The following is a 13,637-nucleotide window of genomic DNA, read 5'->3' on the forward strand; positions in this document are numbered from 1 at the left end:
CACATTTGCTTCTGCATATGCCTGAACTGAGGTGGGCCACTGCAGAGAGAATCTGGCTTCATCTGAATTTAGGTGGATGGCAAGTTGATCCATACTCATTTGGGCTGTTCCCAAAGATTTGGGACTGATTTGGGAATCAGTCAGCATATTTGTGAAAATATATGCTTCTCTCTCAACCCCTCCAAATGAAGAAAACCCCTGTGAGGGAGAAGTGAGAGAGGAAGGGGTACAGTTTTGTGATGGACAAATACAGCTTTTAACCACAGGGAATCATTCTGCAAGGGCTCTCCGATCACAGTACTTTGGGGAGGGGCACTGAAGCAATATATTCAAGCAAAGCAACCTCTATTGTGTACTCCATTTTCACACATGTCAAGGAAGTTTTTTACTTAGATGGCAGCAATAATGTCCTCTGGCTGCCTGTCCCTGGAGTGCAGATCCAGTAGCCCCCCCCCCCAAAAAAACCTACTGTTTTACTAGCTTTGAACACAACGAAGGACTCCCTTATGCCTTTCATACTGGTTGTAACGCTGATCTGAAATGGTCGAGAGGCACGTTCTCCACTGAAAATTCAAAACAAAACTTCATTGTGCAATTTCTAATGCCCAGGTTTTGGAAACTACTATTTGTCTCATGTGTGGGCTATGAAGTTATTGGGTGAGAATTTGAAGGAGGACACAGTTTGAAGGGCACCACTGAACCACGACAACTGCCTTTCCTAAACTCTAAGCTCATTCCATTCTAAGCTTATTAGCTTTCCTAAGCTCATTCCATTCTTTCAATTGATCCGACCGGCAGTTAAATCATACAGCATCATGTTTCTTGGGATGTCATCCTCTCGAGACATACTAGGCGTTGGTTCCTGATCAGGTTGTAGCCTTATAGGGAAGAAGCATGCAAAAGCAAAAGAAGGTTTGGGTGGCGAGAGTCATTGAAAGGAGTACCACCCGTGGGTGCAATCTACAGTGTTCTCCAGACCCCCCTCTCATTTTGCTTTGCAATAAGTGTCACCCAAAGCTATACTGCAGACTCAGGGTAGCTGAAAAATCCATTTTGGGGTGGAGGCATCTTCCAAGAGGGAAGCTCTCAGTGTGCCAAACCATGATCAGTGAAGATGATTTCCTAGTTTCCTTTACAGGGCCCTGACAGCACTGGAAAAATAGGGCTGTGAAGAGAGGGTTTGGTTGCTGCTTTCTCCTAGCTGAAATGGCCACTCCAAGCTCCAATTTGACCTGAGTATGATTTTGTTCACGAGACAGGTAGCAGCTTTGAAGAATGAGTTAGATCACGAGTGGACAGGTTCAGACTCTCCAAGTGTCTCTCTCTTCCAGGGACGTCCCTGATTTAGAGAAGCCATCCCGGTTTCTGATTTGATCCCGGAATGTCCCACTTTTCCTGTTTTCATTGGAGAAATGTTGGCGGCTATGCAGACTTCAGGCCTATCGGATCTACTTTGTGGGTTGTTGTTGTTTTACTGGAACCCACAAATCTTCTGAACAGAGCCACGTGGCAAAAGAATATATGAACAGGGGGCTTTGGATCATGTTTGGGGATTAGGGATTTGATTTCTTTTCAGTAACAGAGTGTAACTGAGCTCAGAGCGTGCCCTTCATTTCTGCAGCCCAATTCAAGTGGGGAAAGTTGATTTGCTGTTATTGTAAAACAACTGGGATTCAGGAACCATTTCCTATCTATTACAAAGCAACCAGAAATCTGCTGCTAGATCCCTGAGCTACCACTTGCTGACCCCCGATTTCAATCAGGAAAGCAGGTTTCAGCAGAAAGGGTCAAGCATCCCCTCCCCCAGGGACTGATTTCCTGACTGTATTGCTGCTTTGCTTATTGATAAAATTCCAAACCCTGCAGGAGCCCCTGTTGAGGCATCTTCTGAATCACATCCACTTTGCCCTTCAGAATAATTCACACCCCCTCTGGATTGCAGTCATCAAACTGCAGGCGGGGAGAAAGTTAGCAAAATGTTAGCATTATTGACCCAACTGAAACACCCTGCACTTCAGGATTTGCATACCAATTTTGTCTCTGTTGTGCTGCAATTGCTATTTATAACACTTGAATTCAATGAAAGAAACTCCATACAAAAGGGCTCAAATGCTTTTGTTGCTGTTTCTTTGATGAAATCATATATTCTTTGTGTTGTGGCTAACTTCTGGGGGTGAAAATGTAATTAAAAGTTCTTATTTCCCCTCGGGGCATCTTCGTTCTGCCAGGCTTATACTCTGTGAGCAATACCTTTCTCACTCAGAGCTCCTTTGAACACTTGGACCTGTCATGGCTAAAGTGTTATTATTACCTCAACGTGAGGGGAGGAAAAAGGAACTTCTGCAGCCCTGTTCACTTATTTACAAAAGCGAGCACCATACACACACACACACACACACACACACACACACCAACCCCTCACCTCCCCCTGGCCTCATGTACCAACTTTCTCAACCTCCCTCAACATGGCTACATCCAGATATTTCGGATTTCAGGTCTCATGATCCCAAGTCACTGCAAACCCTCCAAGTGTCCCTATTTTCCAGGGATGTCCCTGATTTAAAGAAGTCATCCCAGTTTCTGATTTGATCCCCTTTTCCTTAGGATGTCCCTATTTTCATTGGAGAAATGTTGTGGGGTATGGAGTTATCCAACCCTCAAGCTGTCTGAAGGCAATCCTGCATAGGGAGGTTTGTTTAATGTTTAATGCTTTATTGTGTTTTTATAGATGTTGGAAGCTGCCCAGAGTGGCTGGGGCAACCCAGTAAGATGTGTGGGGTATAAATAGGAAAATCATCATTCTAGAATGGGACCTCCTTGTTTTCAATGGAGAAATGTTGGAGGATATGTCATTGGCAATGCTGGTTGGTGCTGATGGGTCTCCAGCTGTTATTGGACTACATCCCCCATCATTCCCAGATACCAGGACCAGTGTTCAGGGATGGTGGGAACTGTAGTTCAAAAACAGCTGCCGTCCCAAGTTTGGGAAACCTTGATTTAGAGGGCCTAAAGTTGAGGAAGGCCACTTTGTACTGTGAGGCCACAAGCCTGTCTTTTCCTAACCCCAGTATGAGGCACCAAAACAGAAGCAAAGAAACATCCACAACTGTACCTCTCATGCCATACTACATGTTCCTAGGCCACTCATGTTGAGAGCCAGTGTGGTGTAGTGGTTAAGAGTGGTAGACTCGTAATCTGGTGAACCGGGTTCGCTTCCCCGCTCCTCCACATGCAGCTGCTGGGTGACCTTGGGCTAGTCACACTTCTCTGAAGTCTCTCAGCCCCACTCACCTCACAGAGTGTTTGTTGTGGGGCAGGAAGGGAGTGATAAAGCGGGATATCAAATCCAAACTCCTCTTCTTCTTCTTGAGTTCACACCTCATCTTAATAGGGTTGTTATGGATCTAAACAGCAAACATATGGTGGTCAGAGCTGCTTCAAGGAGATATACTGGTCCGTCTAGAACTATGTGGTTTTATAGCTGAGATATTCTACTGGTGAATGCACTAGAAAAAAGAAACCAGAGTGATAGCAAAATAGCTGCTGGAGAGACATGAGTGATGAACTAATGAGGTGGGCAAAAATCCATTTAGAAAGGTTTTAATTTTACTTTTTCTCTCACCGTTTTAGTGTGTGGAAAACTATAGATGGGGAAAATGTTTGCAAGAAGCTGTGCTTTTCTGGATTCTGAATGTTTCATCTCGGTTGTTGGCAGAATGCGCCATCAAGCCCGAGTATAGAGATATGTCTGCCATCTATTTTATATTGCCTGCCAGCAGGAGTATTGATGGAGTGAAGGTTTGAAATGACTGTAATTTGTGGCCTCCCAGTTATCAAGTCCATCAATCTTGTCCCTTAAACACACACACACACACACACACACACACACACACACACACCATCCTGGATTTTCCTTCACACAAAAGGCAGTTTTAGAAAAAATACGTTAGTATAAAAGTATACCACTTCTGATGCACACACACAATATTTTAAAACAGAGATGAATCCCATTAAAAACAACAACACTCAATTCAGTTTCGGTGGTGGGACGCAGGTGGCGCTGTGGGTTAAACCACAGAGCCTAGGACTTGCCGATCAGAAGGTCGGCGGTTCGAATCCCCGTGACGGGGTGAGCTCCCGTTGCTCGGTCCCTGCTCCTGCCAACCTAGCAGTTCAAAAGCACATCAGAGTGCAAGTAGATAAATAGGTACCGCTCCGGCGGGAAGGTAAACGGCGTTTCCGTGCGCTGCTCTGGTTCGCCAGAAGCAGCTTAGTCATGCTGGCCACATGACCCAGAAGCTGTACTCCGGCTCCCTCGGTCAATAAAGCAAGATGAGCGCCGCAACCCCAGAGTCGGTCACGACTGGACCTAATGGTCAGGGGTCCCTTTACCTTTTAACTTTGGGCAAGGACCAAAGCTCAGTGGTAGAGAACGTGATGTGTTGTGTGGAGGAGGTCCCATGTTTGGTTCCCCACCTCTCCAAGTGTCACAGAAGCATGCCGGTCAGTAATCGCAGAGTTCAAAGTTGGAGTTAACTCCTTTTTAGCAAAAAAAAACCATGATCTCCACAGACTTGGTTCAATGTCAGGCCTAATGAGCAGCTCGTTCTTGGTGGTCTTATTCCATGAAAAGCAGTTGCCGAGACTGAAAGTCCCCATCTCCACACAGCTGTCCAAGTCCCCTCCTCTTCAGGGCTTTCCCCAAACAACCGGAGACTGCGCCCGTGTGTAGTCTGTCCCTGCTCCACCCTTTTCATGCCTCTTCTGGTTCTGGGAGACCAAGAGGGAGGGGAGCTTGTCGCAGTAGGAGGAGGAGACACCCGTGACTCTTCACCAGCCCGACTCTTCTCTGCCTCTTGGCCTCCCTCTCTCCACTCTCCTTCAGCTTCTGCCTCTGATTCTGAACCGCCACAGACTCTTCCCCGCTCACTAAACCTTGTTACATCTTCAGCTTCTGACACCTCGTACTCCCAGTCTTCTCTCTCTTCACCACTACTCCCTGTTTTATTCAAGCCTTCTTCTCTTGGGGGTTCTCCAGCTGGTTCCTTCCACCATTCCTATGTGTCCAACCCGTCCATGAAACCAGGAAAAGAAAGACAGGAAGACCCTCTGCTTGAGACCCTGGAGAGCTGCCGAAACTGAGCTAGAGCAGGCATAGGCAAACTCGGCCCTCCATATGTTTTGGGACTACAACTCCCATGACCCCTAGCTAACAGGGCCAGTGGTCAGGGATGATGGGAATTGTAGTCCCAAAACATCTGGAGGGCTGAGTTTGCATATGTCTGAGCTAGAGGGACAAATAGTCTGACCTAGTATAATGCAGTTTCCAGTTCTCTTATGTTTTTAGATTCCTAATTTTTCCACCTATTTTGCCAGGCCTAAGGGCTAGTGACCGATCAGATCCTATGGGCCTTTTACATTAACAACAAGTATCAAAGTTAGATGACTTTGAAATGTTACTTGAAGCAGGAACCTATCTATTATAAGCCATCCTAGTCCCTAACATGGATATGGGAACCTTAGGGCCTCATTCTGATCCTCACTGCATTGACCCTTTAAAGTGAATGGAAGGAAGGCAACGAAGAAGGAATAGTTTGGTCGGCAGAGTGTGAGACTCTTAATCTCGAGGTCATGGGTTATAGCCCCACGTTGGGCAAAAGATTCTTGCATTGCAGGGGTTTGGACTTGATGACCCCTGAAGTGTAGGTGGCTTCCCACGAGGCAAGACACAGTGATAACAGAACTAACAGAACTGGACAACAGGGGCAAAGCAAGTGCTTTTATACGTTTCTGAAGGCCTGGGGTACTCCCACTCTCAACGTGATTGGCTGTCCAAACTTCCAAGCTGCGAATCACGACTCGGGGTTTAAGGGCCAATGGCAGAGGCCCAAATCCTGAAATGTTCTGCGATTGGATATCATGTATCGAATCAGAACACAGGGGCTCAGAATCCTTAGTCCAGACTCAAGCAAAAACAGACCACTGAATACATGGTCCCTTCCAACTCTACAATTCTATGATTTTGCAGTGGGATTTGCTTCCCTCCTGAGGAGAAGGCTTTATGTCTAGGGGAGCTGCATTTATCCATGGAGGCACTGTACTCATTAATAACCTTGTGATGATGACAAAGCCTTTGACCCTTGAGATGTATATTTTAGGACCCACCCCACTCTCTTAATTCTAATGTTTTTAAACTGTTTTTAATACTGTGTTTTTAAAATGGCCATAACCCACCCTGGGACCTCATGGTGAAGAGCAGGAAAGAAATTAAACCAGTAAATAACAGGTCATGAGCATCCTTGATTTAATCTATGTGAAGAAATGCTCTGTGCAGGCATTTGGAAAAGCTGCCACATGTTTCCCATTCCTGAGAATGGGAAGCCAATGAAGTTCACAGGCTTCTGGATTGTGGCTTCTGTTTGGAAACGGAAGTGTTGTGGGAATCAAGAGGGCCTACTTCCATCTTCATGAGCTTACAGCCCAGCGTCGAATCTCTTGCAGCATTTTTTCATCTCCGCCAAGCTAAGCAGTTGGCTCCTTACCTCTCTCGCCCTGACCTAGCCACTGTGATCCACGCGATGGTTACCTCCAGACTGGATTATTGTAACTCGCTCTATGTGGGGCTGCCCTTGAGACTGACCCAGAAACTCCAGCGGGTGCAGAATGCCGCGGCGAGACTCCTTACGGGGTCCTTGCCATGGGATCACATTCACCCGGTGCTATACCAGCTGCACTGGCTCCCGGTGGAGTATAGGATCAGGTTTAAGGTGCTGGTTTTAACCTTTAAAGCCCTATTTGGCCTAGGACCCTCGTACCTACGGGACCGCCTCTCCTGGTACGTCCCACAGAGGGACTTACAATCTTCAAACAAAAACATATTGGAGGTCCCAGGCCACAGAGAGGTTAGGCTGGCCTCAACTAGAGCCAGGGCTTTTTTGGCTGTGGCTCCGATCTGGTGGAACGCTCTGTCACAAGAGACTAGGGCCCTGTGGGACTTGACATCTTTCCGCAGGGCCTGCAAGACAGAGCTGTTCCACCAGGCCTTTGGTCAGGGCACTGCCTGACTCCCTCCTTTGGCAATCTTCACAGAACTCTAGCCCAATGGTTGCCATAAATTTGATTTGAATTAATTTTATAATGAAATGATTTTAGAATGTTGTATTATTTTATTGTTGTTAGCCGCCCTGAGGCCGGCTTCGGCTGGGGAGGGCGGGATATAAATAAAATTTATTATTATTATTATTATTATTATTATTATTATTATTATTATTATTTGTATATATTGTTACTTGATCCATGAAAGCAGAGATCTGCAAGCTAAACAGGCCTGTTTAGTGACTAACAGGGGGTTTTGCTCTCCTCTTCTACCCCCTTTTTGCAGCTGTGCAACGGAGGTTCTGTCACAGACCTTGTCAAAGGCTTGCTGAAGGGTGGCCAGCAGTTGGATGAAGCTATAATCTCGTACATCTTATACGGCGCTCTCCTGGTAAGGATGTTCATTAAGCTTCTAATGACAGCAGAGGGTGCAATTTACCCAACTGATGACATTTTCCATTTATAAATGATGGTGCGGCTGACAGTAAAACACAGATTTTGTTATAGCAGCAGCAGGGGGCTGTTTGCAGGATGTGATGCATCTAACAGTGTGCATGCAGATTGTTTTGATTGACCTCCCTAAAATAAGGGAAATTACATTTCAAAATGAGAGTTAGCATCTTCTCTCTCCGCCCTCCCCTTCTTCTCCTCCTCCTCCTCTTTTTTTTTTGGTTCCAGGGTCTTCAGCACTTACACAACAACCGGATCATTCACCGTGACGTCAAGGGGAACAACATTCTCCTGACGACAGAAGGAGGAGTCAAGCTTGTTGACTTTGGTAATGAACAGCTTCTTTCTTTAGACCAAGGTTACTGGGTTTTTTGACTGCATGGGAAAGCAGAGAAGTCTGGTTCACCTGAGTGTTCTTTCGGGGTGGAATCTTGAAATGAGAAGGCACAAAATGCATGAACGTAGCAATGCTAGAGAAGGGGTCGTAGCTCAGAGGCAGCAGAGCTCAGCTTTGCAGGCAAGAGTGCCCAGGTTTGATACCTTGAATCTCCAGGTAGGCCTCGTTTGAAATCCTGGAGCTGCCACCCAAGGGTCTGCTCACTATAAGTGAAATATACTCGGAATCGAGAGTGGATTTCATGCTCTATGTTCAGCTCATAGTGGTGAGGAGGAATGGAAGTTCCCCCAGAATGCCTGCTTTATATACATTATTTACACAATGGGCCCCCCGTGATTGGCTAATTCCGGGATTCTCCTGTAGGCCAATCAGGTCGCGGATTCACTTCCACCTGGAGCTGGATTGGATGGCTCCTGTGGACCAATCAGACTGCTGCATTCTGGAGCCTATTGTTCTAGGACCAATCAGGCTGCTGCATTCTGAATCCTATTGTTCTAGGACCAATCAGACAGCTGCATTTTGGATCCTATTCAGCTCAGCACATAACAATAAGGCAGCCTCTTGTGTTCTCAGTATGGGGAAGAGGAGGAAGAAGCTGCTAGTCTATCTGGTTACTCGCAGGAAGCCTGACCAGCAATCAGGTCAAACAAGCTGGAGGGTGGAGCTGGTGAAATAACACAAGCTCCCAGCCTCCTCCTGGTGGCTTATAAGTCTTGGATGGAGTCATGGGAGGGAGAAGGCAGGGGAGGAGCTTGGAGAAGGCAGAAGCTGCTGTTTGAGGGAGGAACCAGCCAGATCGCTCCTGTGCTGATATATTGGGGGTGTTTTCTCTCCCTGCGGAGTCTGGCTATTTCCATCCGGCAGAAAGATAGCAGAACTGCCTCCCCAAACATTTGTTGTCGTTTAGTCATGTCCGACTCTTCGTGACCCCATGGACCAGAGCATGCCAGGCACTCCTGTCTTCCACTGCCTCCCACAGTTTGGTCAAACTCATGCTGGTAGCTTCGAGAACACTGTCCAACCATCTCGTCCTCTGTCGTCCCCTTCTCCTTGTGCCCTCCATCTTTCCCAACATCAGGGTCTTTTCCAGGGAGTCTTCTCTTCTCATGAGGTGGCCAAAGTAGTGGAGCCTCAGCTTCAGGATCTGTCCTTCCAGTGAGCACTCAGGGCTGATTTCCTTCAGAATGGAGAGGTTTGATCTTCTTGCAGTCCGTGGGACTCTCAAGAGTCTCCTCCAGCACCATAATTCAAAAGCATAAATTCTTCGGCGATCAGCCTTCTTTATGGTCCAGCTCTCACTTCCATACGTCACTACTGGGAAAACCATAGCTTGAACTATAAGGACCTTTGTTGGCAAGGTGATGTCTATGCTTTTTAAGATGCTGTCTATCACCTGCTAGGATGGAACCCCCAGAAATTACAAAACAGTATGGAATGAAGAGAGGGAAAACTCTGGTCCTGATCCGATTGTACGTAAAGCACACCAGCTGTGGCTACGTGCCCATATCTTGCTCAGTTAACTGTCAATAGTAACAACCAGGTGCTTTGTGTCTGTGGTGGGATCTGGACTCCCACCAGTTACCTGATTTGGGCTATCTATATGTGGGCAGCCCTGGCAATCGAATCAGGCCAGGAACCCTCCATGCTTCTCCCTCATGCTGCTTGCTAGATCAGAGCATTTGTTCACAGAAATAATATTGGGGAGAGGCTCTTTTTCCCCAGCGCGGTGAAGGCAAAGAGGAAATCTCTAGATTTTAAATATTATCTTTTCCATACGAAAAGAAGGCACTGTTCTTTCTAAAACAGTTTTGACTAGCCTTTAGCATATTTATTCACTCTCGGCAGAAGCTGAAGTGGTCCTCTGGGTCCAAAAGCTAACAGATCCGTTTAATTTGCAATTACAGCTGTAAGATATGAGTGTGACTGAAAATTGGAAGCCTCCATAAAAGGATGAAAGAGAGACGGGAAGAAGTGGGTTTTGCAGCAGACTTCTGAATAAGCTTGCTGATTTCTTGAGGAGAATGCCAATTCAAGTAATAACGATAGCAATAATAAAAAGAGACGAGGCAGATGTGACTCACGCAGCCAAGTTTTATGTCTTCAAAAATGGGGTCAGCACATTACGTCTTCCTCCCATCACCCCAGACAGTGGTACCTCAGGTTAAGTAATTTGTTTGGGAGGTCCGTACTTAACCTGAAACTGTTCTTAACCTGAAGCACCACTTTAGCTAATGAGGCCTCCTGCTGCCGCCACGCCGCCGGAGCACAATTTCTGTTCTCATCCTGAAGCAAAGTTCTTAACCCGAGGTAATATTTCTGGGTTAGCGGAGTCTGTAACCTAAAGCATATGTAACCTGAAGCGTCTGTAACCTGAGGTACCACTGTACTTGCAAGTGCCTAGCAGCAACTAACGCAATCAGTTCGCAATCACCATCTTGGGACAGAGGCTATGCACACATTACTGGTTAGTCTGGCTCCAATGTGCTTCCACTGTTGGTGTTTGAAGCCAGGTACACATGACACGGGTAGGATGCGGGTGGTGCTGTGGTCTAAACCACTGAGCCTCTTGGGCTTGCCAATCAGAAGGTCGGCAGTTCAAATCCCCGCAATGGGTTGAGCTCCCATTGCTCGGTCACAGCTCCTGCCAACCTAGCAGTTCGAAAGCACGTCCAAGTGCAAGTAGATAAATAGGTACCACTCCAGCGGGAAGGTAGACGGCGTTTCCGTGCACTGCTCTGGTTCGCCAGAAGCGGCTTAGTCTTGCTGGCCACATGACCTGGAAGCTGTACACCGGCTCCCTCAGCCAATAAAGCGAGATGAGTGCCGCAACCCCAGAGTCGTCCGTGACTGGACCTAATGGTCAGGGGTCCATTTACCTTTACCTTTTTGCACATGACATCAGCAACCACCCATCTTTATCTTGTAGCTTCTTGAGAAATACTCCTATATGGTGCATTTGCCCTCAAACCATCTTCTGTTGAATTTGAAAATGGAGGCCACACTTAAGCAGATGTGTGTGCAGTGCAGATGTTCATTGTGCATGTGCAGAAGATAGCTTCATAGAATTTGATGGGGTTGCAGGCAGGAGAAACAAAACAGGTAGCTGGGCAATGGTATGTTCCCCCCCGTTCTCCCAACCCCTTCTATTTTTACTTCTAACATCTGGTGTAGCTTGCTCATGACTTCGTGGCATTTTTGGTTGCTCCTATAAAGGTATTGCCCATCTGGGGATTTTGCAATAAACCTCCACACTCACTCGCCCCACCCCACCCCAATTCCTGTCCAGAGGGTTACAACAATAATATAAAGAAGTGAATAAACATGCAAAATACTGAGTTGGGAGAGTTAACCAGCAAACACAGGGTTTCCCATACTGGAGTCTCCAGCTGTCTTTTGACTACAAGTCCCATCATTCCTAGCTATCAGGACCAGTGGTCAGGGCTGATGAGAACTGCAGTCCAAAAACACCTGGAGAACCAAGTTTGGAAAACACTGAGCCAACAGAACAAGACAGAAAAGTAATTCACATCAAATCAGTAGCTCAGTTGGTTAGAGTGTGGCGATGATAATGCCAAGGTTGCAGCTTCGATTCCCTGTATGGGACAGCTGCACATTCCTGCATACTAGATGGAATATACTCAGAGTCGCAAAGTGATTTCATGCTCTTTATTCAGCTCATAGTGGTGAGGAGGAATGAATGAATGTCCCCTCAAAGCATCTGCTTTATATACATTATTTACACAATGGGCTGCACATGATTGGCTAATTCCGGAATTCTACTGTAAGCCAATCAGGTTGTGGATTCACTTCTATCTGGAGCATGATTGGGTGGTTTCTGCCAACCAATCATACTGCTGCATTGTTCTAGGACCAATCAGACTGCTGCATTCTGAATCCTATTGTTCTAGGACCAATCAGACTGCTGCCTTTTGGATCCTATTGTTCTAGGACCAATCAGACTGCTGCAGTTTGGATCCTATTCAACTCAGTACATAACACCAGATGATCCTCAGGGTACCTTCCAACTCCAGATTGCTATGATTCTATGAAACCACAATCTATTTTTTTTAGGGGAAAAACCTTTCAGTATGTAAATGTGGCTTCTCAAAAACCACCCTACTGGGCAGCAATCGCCAAGCAGAATAAACTGCTTTATATACATCCCATTTGGCACTTCAGTAAGTGCTAATTCCCTGGCACTTCCAAAGTAGCTGAAATTATTTTAAAAGCAAAGGCTCTGTGATTGCTTTGTGCAAGGAATGTGAGAGCAGATGCCTGTTTATTGCAGGGAGGTGCAGAAATTCGTTATTGATGCGTAGTTGAAACACACAGTTTTGAGGAGCCATTGGGCAAACAGCTAGCCTAAAGCAACAGCTTATTGAGTAGTCTCATTGGCATCTAAAGGGTAAGGGTGGAAATCACATTTTATCCGATGCTGTCTTCCCGGGACAATAATTAGCACCAGCAGCTTGCTTGAGCTGCAGGAAATAACCCGTCAATGCCAAAAGAAAAGAGCACATCGGAGGGAGGAAGTTAAAAAAGTGGGAACAATATTGGTGGAGTAGCATTTTTCAATATTTTGCACATGATCACCATGTTGCACTCCCACAGTGGGATATAAAATCCAAAACAGAACAAGAATGGCAAATGATTGATGCTATCAACTGGCTGTGCTTTAGTGAGAGAAGAGTTGGGTGAGAGATCCATAAGTTTAGGTGGCTTTTTGTCTGATCCTTTGACATACATTTCTGACATTTCAAAAAAAAACCTCTTGCAAAATATTTGATGGCACAAAACGTAATGTGTTTGCTAAAATGAAATCTACCTGCATTTCAAATCCATTTTGAAACTGGAGGAAACCTAAGCGCTGTCCATTTAGTCCACAGAATGACAGAGGTACAATTTCAAATTTCAGTGTGTTTGCACTTGTGCAATGGCCAAAATTCTTGGGAAGGTACAAAGTATATCCAAATGTCTCTCCTGCTCTTTGATATATTCAGGATTGATTTGCAAAACAACAAAGCATAGCAAAACGAAAGCATGTATTTTCCAGAGCATTTGTAGCCGTTCTATTTCATCTTGATACCTCAAGTATATATAGAATGATTATACGATTCAAAACAATAATGGCTTTCGCTGCATTCCTGTGGCCTCTAAACTGAGTGTAAGGCCTGTTGAACTCAATGGAACTTACTTATGAATAAACATGCAAAGGAATGTGAAGCAGGAAGAACCTGGTAGAACCTGGAAGAACAGGTGCTCCTGATATTACATCTGGTCTGCAACAGAGGTCAGAGAAAATGCTTCCCCCATACTCCCTAAATGATACCTTAAAAAATGGTGAGGTTACCTTGTTGTTGTTGGCATTCATCTTTCTTGAGAGACGATGGAGGTGAAGTCAAATGGCTGTGTTAGGAGCACTGAAGTGACCTCCCCAGGGTGCAAGCCTGGGCAGTGTGTATGGAGGTCCTGGGCTGTCCAGATGACAGCCCCAGCTTGGTCTCCCTGATGTGGTCTGAAGGAAAGCAGAGCAATATGTTTGGCACCAGCTTGGCTGCAGGAGTTGCTGCCGAAAGGAGGTATGCAAGGCACCGTCCAACTGTCTTAGGGACTCCACTCCAGCTTTGTGTAGGGTTTACTTCTTAGCCTTTTCTTCTCCTGAAGATATCCCACAAGGCAGCAGAGGTTTCGGATC

The 13,637-nt window shown here is 46.0% G+C and overlaps 1 protein-coding gene across 2 annotated transcripts in view; it reads left to right on the forward strand.

Moving 5' to 3' along the window:
• Positions 1–13,637, forward strand: part of MYO3B (myosin IIIB) — a 299,815-nt gene that overhangs the window by 34,951 nt on the left and 251,227 nt on the right. For both annotated transcript variants that reach the window (XM_083626396.1, XM_083626397.1), the window contains 2 exons: positions 7,382–7,486; positions 7,774–7,873. In XM_083626396.1, coding sequence (XP_083482522.1) covers positions 7,382–7,486; positions 7,774–7,873 — 205 coding nt within the window. The remainder of the gene's footprint in view (positions 1–7,381; positions 7,487–7,773; positions 7,874–13,637) is intronic.

The sequence above is a fragment of the Podarcis filfolensis genome, assembly GCF_964270895.1.
Source record: "Podarcis filfolensis genome assembly, chromosome: 1".
Lineage (NCBI taxonomy): Eukaryota > Metazoa > Chordata > Lepidosauria > Squamata > Lacertidae > Podarcis > Podarcis filfolensis.